The 13,246-nt window shown below is 41.0% G+C and overlaps 2 protein-coding genes across 4 annotated transcripts; both read right to left on the bottom strand.

Annotated features, from left to right (window-relative positions):
* Positions 1-10: 10 nt before the first annotated feature.
* LOC134623596 (ryanodine receptor 2-like) lies at positions 11-6,232 on the bottom strand. Of its 3 annotated transcripts, none has more exons than XM_063468656.1 (8): positions 6,101-6,232; positions 4,855-5,024; positions 2,746-2,824; positions 2,205-2,294; positions 1,021-1,152; positions 837-914; positions 636-711; positions 11-220 (listed from the first exon to the last, which is right to left on the bottom strand). In XM_063468656.1, exons 2-8 carry the CDS (start codon positions 4,968-4,970, stop codon positions 144-146), a joined length of 648 nt encoding a protein of 215 aa, XP_063324726.1. In that variant the 5' UTR covers positions 4,971-5,024; positions 6,101-6,232; the 3' UTR covers positions 11-143. The 3 variants fall into 3 exon arrangements, with proteins under 3 accessions (XP_063324726.1, XP_063324727.1, XP_063324725.1); XM_063468657.1 differs by having other exon boundaries at positions 11-337; XM_063468655.1 differs by having other exon boundaries at positions 11-711.
* A 1,383-nt stretch (positions 6,233-7,615) lies between these two features.
* LOC134623595 (ankyrin repeat and SOCS box protein 3-like) lies at positions 7,616-12,225 on the bottom strand. The gene is made up of 10 exons (XM_063468654.1): positions 12,039-12,225; positions 10,806-10,976; positions 10,590-10,702; positions 10,043-10,175; positions 9,714-9,891; positions 9,417-9,635; positions 9,024-9,326; positions 8,339-8,472; positions 8,046-8,249; positions 7,616-7,638 (listed from the first exon to the last, which is right to left on the bottom strand). Exons 1-10 carry the CDS (start codon positions 12,223-12,225, stop codon positions 7,616-7,618), a joined length of 1,665 nt encoding a protein of 554 aa, XP_063324724.1.
* Positions 12,226-13,246: the final 1,021 nt, after the last annotated feature.

A 13,246-nucleotide genomic window follows, 5' to 3' on the forward strand; every position in this document is an offset into this window, starting at 1 on the left:
AAATATCAATCCTAACAGCCACCCCACAGAAAAGTGCTAGAAACCTTTGCATCCTCTAATTGTACTCAAATCCAATACAACTTAATGATACATAGCACTTTAAAATACCCAGCACAGGACCAAAGTGCTGCACAGTAAATAAGTTAAAAACAATAAAGTAAAACAATGTGTGTGGCAGTCAATGTGTCGTAAGGAACCATCAGTGGGTGGTTTCCTCCACCTGGAACAGAGCAGCAGGGTGGAGAAGAAAGACAACAGGCTGTGGCAACACTATGTGACATCTTAACATCTACCAGGCGACTGGTGGTCCATCACAACTTTGAGAGCGAATTTTCATCTATTCAAAACACCAAAATGGACAAGCTTCTAACAGAAAAACTGCCAAAATGATTGTATGGCACTTCAGTTAATATGCAACAAAAATCAAAGGGTTGGGTAAAGTTGCTATAACAGCAACTGTAAAGCAGACGTATGGGGAAATGGTATTGATCTTCTAAATAGCGCTTCGCAGACTTCCATCTGATTTATTTTTACAGGCTATGCATAAAAAAGAAGTCAAGCTTTCTGTGTTATCTGTTTGTGATGGCAGAGAAACGAGGAAAACCCTGTTTGTGTGTTTGCTGTGTGAGATTTACCTCTGGCTTCCAGCTCCACTTTCTTTTTCCTGGCCCAGATATTATGATAATTCTCTGCAAGCAGCTCTGCCATTGACTGGAGAAGTTAATATTTGACATGTGACTCTTTTACACTGCACTGATCAATTCATCCATCAATCAATCTGCATTATCAGCTCCCAATCTGGCTTTGCATGCATTGTGTTCTTGTGAGTAATTTACCTGCAAGTCTCTGGACAATGTCACATTACTCATATCAGTGGGTCTTGGACTGAAAGCTGAAGCTCCTTCAAAAGAAAGCTGTTGGAGATTGAACACACAGCATTATATATGATGTCACCTTTCCCTCTGATCCATAATGAGTACCTCGGGAACAAATGTAAGAATAGCTGGTGTTCATATACACCTGACTGGCCTGTGATATCCTTCTGGGCTTGTTGTGAAGGTTGACTCCCTCTCTGATCCTGTCAATGCTCCAACCCCATGAAAGCATGGTCTTCAGAGACTCTCTGATGGGCCAGCAGTACGTCTCTTTATCCTGCAAAGTCACAGTTTACTTTCAGATGTACTGCAAAAACCGAACAAAGCATGAACTCAGACACACCAACAGATGATCTTCTGCAGGATCATTTGATCACATGTCTGTTCCCACATCAGCTGATACATTTCCATTCATTCAATTAGTAAATCTCATTTGAAGCTCATTACAACTGTGAGACTTTATATACACAACTGGACATTTTCTTGGCACACTTAGTTAATGAGTGTAGATACAAATGTAGTGTCATGATGGAAGCATCTAGAGGATCAGTGACAGAACTAGAATCCATGAAAACTCCATTGTAATGTGTATTTCAATGAGCACTGCAAAATGAAGCACAAAAGCTTCATTTCTCCAGTTAATTATTAAATAATAAAACTGATACGTTTCTCTTTTGCAACAAATATTATATAACACATTGGAGATGAAGTGTATGTAAATAAATATCTAAAGTTTATCTAAAAGAAAGAGAAGAGAAAAAAATACTGGTGACCAGTAGCACCCCTCAGCCTTTTAGCAGATATACCGATGGTATCCATTTCAAAATCCTACATCACCTCGGTGTGAAGTTCTCTCATTCACAAGAATTTCAGAAAACTCACTTTGACCTTGAGGTCACTGAGATTTAACCTCCTCTGACATTTTTAGTAAATGCACCTGTAGTATCAATTTCAGAAAACTGAACCATGAGGTCAGGGTCAGTGAGATTCAAACTCATCTCACATCTTTACCTGTGCTATCAATTTGAAGCTCCTACATTTTTGAGTTACTGCATTCACAAACGCAGGTGTTCACGCTCAGCCACCAGGGTGACGACAACACCCCATCAGCCTTTTACTGCTAAAGAGGAAAAACTGACTTTTCAGTTTTCAGGTATGAGTTTGGTGTAGCAGCCAGGAGAGCTACCTGTGATTCAATACAGATGCATACCATGCTGTTTTTCATCATTAATAAGCTATCACTGACCCAAATGTAGCACTCACACAAACTATACAAATCTTTTGTAAAATATAGAAACTTCCACAGAAAGATGTCTGCATGCAGACTACCTTTTCAGACAGGCTTTTGTATGGTTTCAGGAGTGGATGGTTCTTGCTGATTTCACACATCTGGTCTCCATATGACCAGCCATTGGAAAACTACAAAATATAATTTCACATTTACAGATCAGATTTCACAGCAACCAAAAGCAGTTCTATTTTGCTACATTTCGTGATGATAACAAGAAACACTAAGACATTTTTAAAAAGCACACAAACATTTTCCCCTCAATGTTATTCAATGTTTACAAGAAATGTTTCTTTCTCTAAAAAAGTATCAGCAGAATAAGCTGGTATATTGACATTTATGTCAATCATTGGCTTAAAATAGAGTATACCGTAAAGTTTGCCAAACAGCATACATGTGTAACAGAATGTTTTATATATTACAGCTGTGGGGTGTGTTCTTCTATGTGTAATCATTGGGTGCATTTGTTATCAGTGACTGTGAAAGACTGTTGATGTACCACACTGTTTTTGTCGTCATGGTGAGGGGAAAAACAGTATGATCAGGAAATACAACACAGAACAAGAATAAAATCATACATACCTTTTCTATACACCACTTCTCATGGATGTGCTCTGCATATCTGGTTATAAAACAATCCAGTTTCTCTGGAACAGTCACACTGTCAAAGCGAGACAAAACAAACCACTCCATTAGAAACAGAAACACAGAGATGAGAAAATAGAAATCTGCATCTGGATTTGTGTCAGTGTCCAGTGCCAGGAAATGACTGAAGGCACTTCAGTGGAGCATTATGGAGTCCTGCATCAAAAACTGAAATATAAATAAATATACAGTTATGCTCATAACTTTTTTTATCATTTCAAACTTAGGAATTTATCCTGCTACGTCTCTCAGCAGTCAACGCTACACTATCAGTTAACTATCGGTTAGCACTAGTGATCCAGCTGAGACCAGTCCATACACGTACCATAACACTGCCTAGGCCACTGCTTTATAATATGACGCACATTAAGGCCACTACTTTGATTTGGAGCTATTAAATAAAACTCAGTTGAATTTCACATTCTTTCCATGATGTTTGTTGGAGACCTTTTCACCCATTATAGTATAAAAACTTAATTGGAGATTATGTATCTGAATTTCAGGAGCGGGACCACGCCTCCCAACACGCTCCTTCCGGTTGCCATCTTTATAGGTTCCCCCCAGTTCTGCAAGATCATTCTCATTTACGTGCCCCACCCTCCCTCCTTGTTCTCAATTCTTTAACTTCTTCACTTCTATTTAGTACATGGGGGTCTGCCAGGCCCGGGAGCCGTCGCCAGTCCCCTTCGAGGCCTTCCCCAAACCGCAGCTCAATTCATGTCCAAGCGTTCACCTTTACCTACTAAAACGCTGTCAAACCTAAAATGAGGACGTGGGCCCAGCTAGTGAAAGTTACATTTTGAAAATGCTAGATACATGGATCAAACTTTACAGTTAGTTTGACCATTCAGTCATTTGACACTGCAAATCACCAAAACTATTTCCTGTAAACATCCATTCTTTCTTCCATTTCAATCTAATCTAGTAGAAACAATTTAAAAGAAAATACAGAAAAATAATATTCTTGCACACAAGCTTCCTCATAGATCCCAAACCAGATGTGGAGGTTACTTCTGAAACTGGTCAAACTTCATTTGTTGGCTGGGTTGTTACTTCTTCAGACCTGTTTGAATGAATAGCATTGTTATTCATTTTTTCTGTTAGAATGCAACTTAATATTTTAATTTATTCTTTAGATTTCTTTAATCTCTTAAATTGTGCAAAAGTCTTGAGCCATATTTTACATAAGAGGCCAGACTTTCACCTAATTGTTCTTTTTTAAAGTTCTCCTGAAGGCTTCAAAGAACAACTTTGAAGGTGTTTGTTCTTTGGACATTGGCTTCTTTATGAATCATTTTAAGTCCTGTCTTCATACTTTAGAGGGGAATGTTTTTTCAATGAAAGTGTATTCGACCACTGTCAACTTATGTGCAGGTGTGCAACGTATCAGCTGTTTGGGCTATGTCTTTAGAAATGTGAACAAAAACATGAAGAAACCTCACAGTGGACATTAGAAGACTATCAAAAACAAACAGTCTATGCTACTACGATACTAAATTTAAGGATTTCCTACCTGATAATCAGTTTTTGTTGTTTCGAGGAGGAGAGCACGCGCTCTCCCGAGATTAAAAAAAAGACGGAGTTTTCATGAATGCACCTCTGTGCTGAAAACTGTTTCTGGACTGAGCAGCCGAAATAAACTGAACAGGCATATTCTGACTTGCTTCTGCATATTTATAAGTTACACACTGTTATGAATTCAACATGATGTTGTTCTTCTGTAATTATGTTTCATTAAAAGAGAAAACACATTAATGACATTCATTAAGATTTACCCTACTGCCTACTGGTGTTGGCCAGAGGGGCCGATGGCGCGATATGGCAGCCTCGCTTCTGTCAGTCTGCCCCAGGGCAGCTGTGGCTACAACTGTAGCTGCCTCCACCAGTGTGTGAATGTGAGAGTGAATGAATAGTGGCATTGTAAAGCGCTTCAGGTGCCTTGAAAAGCGCTATATAAATCCAATCCATTATTATTAAAAATCGCATGTTTCAGAAACTCTGGAAACATTAGTTATTTATTGGATTTAAAAAAAAATGTTTCTGCACCTGCAGGCTCTGCTGCTTGGTCCTCCATTTGATGAGTAGATTCTTGTAGAGAAGACTTCTCGTTTGGTTCCAGACTCCAGCGTCTCTTCTGTACACGGGCTGCATGCTCCCAGCATTCCTCATGTGGATAACGTACGGACAAGAGGTCCTCTCACTAATCCTGGCCTCAGCTGCAAGGGACATAGATGGCACAGAAGAAATTAAAAGCCCCGGACATTATGCACTCGAGCAGGAGGACTTAAGACAGTGAATCAATATGGCAATCATCAGTTAGGTCTGCAGTTATCCCGCAGACTAACTGATGCTTTGTTTCCCTCTAGCATGTTAAAGGCTGCTTTCTTTTGTGATGATGAAAGGAATAATATTGAACTTTCAGCTCGTTCTGACTCCAAACTACTGCAAAAAATATTAACAAATTCTCAGGGGGAGGATTCATTTATGTGACCTGGAGGCAGTTACTTTAAGGATGTCTGTTTAAACTGCAACATATTCTGATGATTCAGGTTTCCCAAACTTTGTTTAAATTTTGGATGTTTTACCATCTAACTCTTGATTTTCTTTATGAATGTAAAATCCAGTGACGTGGTGTTTATGTGTTCGTTACATTACTGGTCTGCACAAATACTGCTGACTGAAGTGCTGCCTATCTGGGTCTTTTACAAAAGATTTCTGACCACAAGAGCATCATGTTGGTGGTTACAAATATATAGTTATAGGAAATTATTTATTTTTTTGCCTGGCTGATTCATACAATAAACTTTCATTTGAAACACTTTCCGCTCTGCTTAGAGTTTGCTGCAGTAATATATAGTATTATATATTAGTTAACTAACCGAGAATCAGTATCGGTGTATACAGGTGTACTATGACACCTGTCAGCTTCTATAAAGCAAATTAAACCCGCTTCTCTTGTTTTCACCAACAGCGCTGCGATGTTAGCTACAACTGGTGCTAACCTGCTACCTGCTGATATTTCCATATGCTAAAGAAAAAAAAATCGACAGACATTAGCGTCGCCGCTTCGTCCTGACCCGGACTGGAAAACAGGACAGGTGTAGGCAGCTGACTGAGCTAGCCTCTGCACAGAATTAACCGCGGCTGATTGAGTGTATTTTTCTAATCTGACGCGCTGAATGGCAACACAGGCACACGGAGCAGCATCGAGCTAACAGGCTACAGCAGCACAGCGTGTGTACGCCGGGCTAAAAACACGTCCGCTCCAGAAAAACAAGCACAACATACTCACGTATGAAATACATTAAGACATATCCTTCCTCAGCTCGCGATTTAACGGCATTACATTACAGATTTTATTTTGTAAGTATCAGGTAAACACCCCCTTAAACGAGCTGGTTTCTTGCGTCTCTACTTCCTTCTGTCAGATGCAACGCCCCGAAATGTGATTTCGGCCAATCAGATTTGGTCTCGGTGATGCTGACGCTCGTCTGCGCCAATCAGAATGCAGCAGCAGGCATTTATTTTCATTTCACAAACAGAGCATGTCGTTTGATAAATGAAGCGAACAAATATCCCTTGTTTGGGGAAATTTTCACTTTAGTTAGAAAAATAATTTTATTAAATCATAGCATTAATGCCAAAGGCGCAGCCATAAAATTTATTACAAATCACTTAAGCACAATACAATTTCTAGCAAGTAATAGGTGAAGTAAGCTACGGATAGATGACAAATTAAAGGGGAAAAAAACCCCGAAATCCTTCACGCCTGCAGTGCGTAGACTCGTACGAGCCATCTAATGGTCCCCGTACAGTGTTGCCAACTCCTCAGTAAGAAAAATCGCTATTGGCTGTCCTAAAAGTCGCTAAATGATGTCATCGCCTAATTTGCATAATTGTTCATGTTAATGTAATTGTAACCTACCTACGTTGTTGGAGAGAGAAATAACATCGTGGAAGAGACATAAAGTGAGTAAAAAAAACGTCCTAAATGCATTTAGAATTTATTTAGAACTAAAAATTAAATTTCTTTTAGAAATTGTTTTTTAATGTCACAATTCCAACCCTGCACCTTTATCCGGGCTTGGACCGGTAAAAGTGACCCGAAATTGGCACTCTGGGAGAGTTACTTTGTGTGTGTGTGTGTGTTTATTGGTAGTTTTAAACCTTGTGATCCACAAAACAGCATAACAGTAAAAGAAGAACTGACTGCGTTACAGTCAGTGCGGGAGCGGCGGCTTCGCTGATGCGCGATTCATTTGCAGTTTGGACGCATAGGTGTGAACATCTCCTGATAGCAGCGGGGGGAGGACTATCCTCCGCATGTGAGCGCTTTGGCACGGGTGAGGTGCACCGTACCAAAGCACCGCTGCTTGTTGGGAGTAAGAGCGATACGCGCTTTCACGTCAAAAAGTCGTCATAAATAAGTCTCCAGTAACGCCAGAAAAAGTCGCCAGATTTGTCGCTAGTCGCTTTTTAGAAAAAAAAAGTCGCTAAGGGGGTCTGAAAACTCGCTAAATATAGCGACAAAGTCGCTAAGTTGGCAACACTACCCGTACAGCTTTTGACGATCTGGTTTCAATAAAACGGAGGAAGAATATGAATGAGTTTGGATAATTACATCTATTTGTATGTTATATATTTCTTGGCTGCTTTGTTGTTATTTTAACCACTAGTGAGCTGTTTATTGACACTAGCTGTACTTACTGCACAAAAAGGGGAGGGATCACTGCAAATCAATACAAAGTTTGTCTATGTGATTGGCTTTTATCCTTATGTATGCTCTCTTTCAGAGTGAGAATTGCCCTCATCCATAGGGCACAAGGGTCACTGAAGAATATGAAAATGGTGTGAATCACACGTGTGCAGTCACAAAATTTCAATCAAAATGAACGCCTGTGGGAGATGTTTGACCATTAGACAGTCCTCTCCAACATCATCAAACATATGAGGGAATATCTTTTGGAAGAACAGTGTCCAGCGCTCCAGTGACTTTCCAGACATTTCAAGAATAAACATAAAGGAGTAGTAGTGCTGTTCTGGTGGTCCAACACCTTAGTAAGAGGCTTTTTGGTTTTTCTATTAATTTGTCCCTCTTCTGTACCTGACATTCTTCTGATTAAACCTCCAATCCATCCATACTCCAAATAGGAATGTGCATAAAATGATGAACCAGACTCAAATATTTGCATTTAATGGAAGAATGTGGACATGATTATGTCTGTGCCTGTGTATACTCGGATATTCCCAGAGTCGCTGTGAAATAGGTAATGGTGGCGCGTGTGTGTATGTAGCTTCTGGGATGTCCCTGAATTTAAGAAAATCATGAAGCCGGTTGGGGACAGGAAGCTGCTGGACGACATTGGTCCTCATCAGGATATCTGGTCCCAGCAGTGCTCTGACCTGCAGCCGGCAGATGTGGGAAAGACAGGGGACGGAGTCTGAAAGAAGGTGGAGAGAAAAGATCAATCGCTGCAGTGTTTCCACGTGCAGGTTATTTAAACTCTGCAGTGCATATTTACTGCTGTACCGAAACATGGATGTGGATCCCAGGACTTTTCTGCCACCCTTCGATCCAGAATATGTTTCAAATGGGGAGATAAAGTCGACCAGTTTACAAACTCAAGGAGGTAATTTAACACCTGGCTGTCTGCCTCTTCCAACCTACAAAGAACAGATGACACAAAGGAACAGATAATGATGATGGGTGATCAACCAGCTTTGGATCCTGACTTAAATTTAGCCGATCTCCTTTTTAAAAGAATTTTCTCAGGCATATCCAGACAGCTTTAAATACGGAAGCTTTTTTCTTTTTTTTTTAAAGATTATTCCCCCAAAGTCCTCTTTTGGTGGGCGAAAACGGCCACTGCTGGTGAGTGAGAGGCTGATGCAAATGCTACTATGCTGATCTTAATGTCACTAAAATTTAATTGGGATCCTTGTTTAACATCACTGACTAATAAAACCTGTTAACTGTGGGGTTTGACCTTATTTTGGCTTTTAAAGTGGGGCGAGTCAGAAAGTTAGAGAACTGTTTACTTAGAATATCCTCTGTGATTTCTCCAAACAGCAGCTGTGCGTGAGAGGGTGACCCTGAAACTGTGATCGGCCAAATTATACAAAGTCAAGTTTTTGATTTTTAGAGGCCCATCCCTGGAACAAACCTATTACAGCTTGTTGATTACTAAGGAGACAGAGGTGGTGTGGCACCTTACATGTGGGGCTGAAGCAGTAAAGATGGTTCCAGTCCTGCCTTCAGGAGAAGAGGAAGCCAGCAGCCAGCAAAATATACTTGGTTTAGAGCCACAGAGAGCATCTCGTTCAGTTCTCTCAGCTTCAGCTCAGTTTTCCCATCATGCTGCAGTACACATTCGTCGCTGGTCACAGCCTCTGGGCGAGGTATCCACCGGTGCTCAAATATCAGCTGCAGCAGGTCTGCTTCGTCAGTGGCCAAAGCATAAATCCAATGTTTCTCACTCAACCTTGCTCCTGCAGCTATCAGCAGTTTCACCGACTCACTGAAAGAGATTTTAATATCAAACTAAAATAAACCATCTGGTTTATCTTGCAAATATGTGCAAGGTGGTAAAATCGGCATTCTTACACACCTGTAAGGTTTCTGGGGTGTGCGATACAAGGCCAGGGAAAGCGGTGAGAGGAGGCCATGGGTGTGCGAGCAGTCCTGGGCATCTGGGCTGTAACCTTCCCTCAACAGCAATTCCACACTCTTGGTCTGATCACTGTTGATAGCCACATACACCGGACTCACCATGCTCTCGCCGCGGTCGCACGCACGATCCGTAACAGCTATGAGGCTCCTGAGGATACTGGAGTGACAGAATATCAAAACGTCAAAAATACACAATCAGCCTTATTTTAAAAGAGGTTAAGTTATGTGTCAGTACCCGATGTGACCAAACTGGGCTGCGGCGTGAATGGCCAACTGGGGCCAATCGTGACTGCAGACCATGTTAGGGTCAGCCCCGTGGTCCAACAGGAAGTCCATGCAGGCCTGGTGTCCCTCCTGAGAGGCGATGAACAGAGGTGTACTCAGATCAACTGCCTGCTTGTTCACGTTGGCACCTGAAGTGAAAGCAGGTTAAAAAATTAACTGTGTAATCTATTTTACTTAATTACTTCCTAAAGAAGAGGCCAAGAGGACATGGAGCATGAGATCCTTTAACAAGGAGGAAAAAAAAATGTACAGCTACCATTAAAAGTAAATCATATTTACCGGCATTACCGAGTATTTCCAGGCACCCCCTCTGTCCGTACGCTGCAGCCACAAATAACGGGGAAATCCTGTGATCATCTACTGCCTCCAGGTTGCATTTGTTAACAAGAATGCGCACGATCTCAGTGTGGCCCTTTGGGAGAAACATGATCTTAAATACAATCAGCAAACACACAAGGACCCCACTGTTAATGCTGGCAGCAGAGAGCAGGAACGTTTAAGCCCTACATTCTTCACAGTGAGCATCACAAGAAATCACTGCATCCCTGCATTCTGCTGAAATTTTATGTGCCAGTTTGCACTTTTTCTGCAGGTGTTTAAAGGTAAAAAATTATTTCATTTATAAGTGAAATGTAATAAAAAGGTTAATACATGCACAAAGTCTCTCTCTCTCTGTGCCTTGCAGCCAGTCAGAAAACATAAGGGAAATAAGGGAAAATCCCCAACAGATGTGACCATGCTTTCCTGATCAAATCCTAAAAGTCATGATCTAGTGTTAAATGAAAACTGTTCGTTTAAGAACGTGAGTGCTAATGCTTATGCCTACCTTATATGCAGCTTGGTGCAGGCAGGTCCAGCTGGACTCTGTGTATATTCTGTTGACCTCAGCACCTTTGCTTACCAGCAGTTCTACAACATCTGTGTGCCCGTGGCTAACAGCTGGAAGCAAATTTTGGGACATTCATTTGGTTAGAGGAGCTTAAAGGGTTAGACAAGCAAAAACAGAAACAAATTAAACATCAGTGAAGTGCAGTTGTAATACCTTCATAAACAGGACAGGACAAGTCGTTAGTGAGCTGGTTGATATCAGCGTGTGCTCTGAGGAGCAGTTGGACCACCTCCAGGTGTCCACGCTGCGCTGCCAGGTAACAGGCAGACTCCCCCTCATGCGTCAGATGGTTCACATAAACACGACTACAGATGGAGGAGCGTGCTGCACAAAGGCGGAAACCAAAGAGGAAGAACAAAAGGCAAATGAGAGAAACGCACATATAACTTTAAAACAGGTGCTGAAGTGACTGATTTATCCATTAATCATTCACATCCATCTGGAGTCTAGCAGAGAAGCAGAAGGAGTAGAAATACCCTCAGAGGTGGGAAGTAATGAAGTACAGATACTGTGCTTCTGTACTTTACTTTGAATTTTACTCTCTTTATTTTAACACAAACATCTCTACTTCTTACATTTTCTAACCAGGCTGATTTTTTTTAGGTTTAACATATGTGAGCTACTATTTCCTCTCTTTGGGTACTTTCCAGACATCGAACTAATCAGACCCCAAGCAGAAGGAACAATATCCATCACCGGTGCTTGCACATGAAGAGATCAAAGAGGAAAAAAATACAGTTTGCATCATTTATTTATTCAGTATACTCTGGGATTCAATCAGGCTTAAATCAGGTTTGGGGAACTCCAGGCCTCGAGGGCCGGTGTCCTGCAGGTTTTAGATATCACGTTGGATCAACACACCTGAATCACATGATTTGTTCATTACCAGGGCTCTGGAGAACTTCATGACATGTCGAGGAGGTCATTTAGCTATTTAAATCAGCTGTGTTGGATCAAGGACACATCTAAAACCTGCAGGACACCAACCCTTGAGGCCTGGAGTTCCTCACTCCTGGCTTAAATGACATGGAACGGTATTTTTTTGGTGCAGATGCCCATAAGCTGCGGCTTGTGCTACAGAAGAGGAGGAGAGACTAACATTTTCTAATGGGCATTTTAAATGCAATGTTTCTAAGAAATATCATCAAAGCCACAAATTGATTCATACACTGGATTCCACCTTTGCACTAGCTTTATGCTGTCAATGGGAAGGGCATGTAATGGAAATATTAGGATTCTGCTCTTTTCAGGGTCAAGCTGACCTGGCTCAATGAAAGGCTCCACAGTGTCAGATTCTGCCTGTCAATACAAGTAGAAGTAAAATCGCCAGCGGCCCACCGGGCAAATGCCCCGTATGCCCGATGGCCAGTCTAGCTATGCTCTTACCTCTGACAGCTGACAGGATTTCCAGGACGCACGCTTTGCTGCCAGCTGCCGCCGCCTCATGCAGGGGGGTCCAGCCTCGGTTGTCCCGACAGTCCAAACTGCAGCCTCTCTGAATCAGCATCCTCAGCAGCCTCCTGAAGCCTGAGCGAGCAGCAGCGGCCACACTGTAGCACTCAGTGAAGTCCATGCCCAGGTTCACAGAGTCATTTCTTATAACCTCAACCTGTTATAACCTTTGTTGTAACCTCAGAGTTACTCTGGATGATTTTACACAACATACACATACACGTTTCTGTTGGATCCGGAAAAGTTTTTAATTGAAATAAAGAAATAAACGTTTCTGTAGTTACCAAACAGACGTTAGGAACGGAACAACGGCATTCCGAGTTGATGTTGATGACGTCCCACCACAACAATCCTACGATCCAGTGTCGCGTGTCAGCTGTAGCTTCAGCTAATTGTTTAGCCGTATTCCTCAGATTTATTATTAAGTAGGCTGTAAGTAAGTTGGTGGATGTTAAAAGGTTAATGAAATTTTTCATATTTAATCTGTCTTTATAAAAACACATTTGGGGAAATATACAGAATATGTTTAAATTGACAACAGCTTACTCATCAGAATACAACAGATGTTGCTCGGTGGACCTAATAAGACAACAGGTTGAGTGTATGCTGCAGGTTCTGTTCAGCTATATGAGTGATGCAGAATAAAGTAGATATAATAAATACACTAAATCTCTGCTGCCCATAATTTATCCATTCAGATTCTTTTAGTTATTTAAGATAAATCATTTAGGTGTTGTGGGATGAGTTGTAACTCATTAAGACATTTTACCACAATTGTATTTGAAAAAAAAAAGACAGTAGGCCCTGCTTTTCTGTCATTCAGCCATCTCTGTTTGTAAAGGTTTGCTTAAGTTGGTTCTGAGGTCAATGCAAAAGACCTTAAGGGAGTTTAAGAGACAAATCACATTTACCATTTTATATCTCAAAGAAAGAGGTAGAACAAATTAAAGCTTGCTTAACTTTGTCTCAGAAGTAATTTAAGTTTTATATTTATTCAGTTATCTTTTCTTTTCAGATAATAAAGAAGTAAACTGAGGTTTTGTTAAATTTGTCTCACTCGATCTTAAAGGTGCAACAAGTAGCGTAATATTTCACTGGCTCTAACCTATAGATTCTGTTATCCGTCACCCTTTTATCTCTAA

Source organism: Pelmatolapia mariae, unplaced genomic scaffold (assembly GCF_036321145.2).
Source record: "Pelmatolapia mariae isolate MD_Pm_ZW unplaced genomic scaffold, Pm_UMD_F_2 NODE_ptg000772l+_length_27581_cov_1, whole genome shotgun sequence".
In the NCBI taxonomy this organism is placed as follows: domain Eukaryota; kingdom Metazoa; phylum Chordata; class Actinopteri; order Cichliformes; family Cichlidae; genus Pelmatolapia; species Pelmatolapia mariae.

Excerpts from the sequence above, each read along its gene's own strand:
- LOC134623596 (XM_063468655.1), bottom strand. The coding sequence starts at position 4,970 with ATGCTGGGAGCATGCAGCCCGTGTACAGAAGAGACGCTGGAGTCTGGA. Across the intron at positions 2,825-4,854 it reads CCAAGCAGCAGAGCCTGCAG|TGTGACTGTTCCAGAGAAAC; the intron begins GTGCAGAAACAT and ends TCGCTTTGACAG. Across the intron at positions 1,153-2,204 it reads ACAAAAGCCTGTCTGAAAAG|GATAAAGAGACGTACTGCTG; the intron begins GTAGTCTGCATG and ends GTGACTTTGCAG.
- LOC134623595 (XM_063468654.1), bottom strand. The coding sequence starts at position 12,225 with ATGGACTTCACTGAGTGCTACAGTGTGGCCGCTGCTGCTCGCTCAGGC. Across the intron at positions 10,176-10,589 it reads TGCACCAAGCTGCATATAAG|GGCCACACTGAGATCGTGCG; the intron begins GTAGGCATAAGC and ends TTTCTCCCAAAG. Across the intron at positions 9,327-9,416 it reads ACACCCCAGAAACCTTACAG|TGAGTCGGTGAAACTGCTGA; the intron begins GTGTGTAAGAAT and ends AATCTCTTTCAG.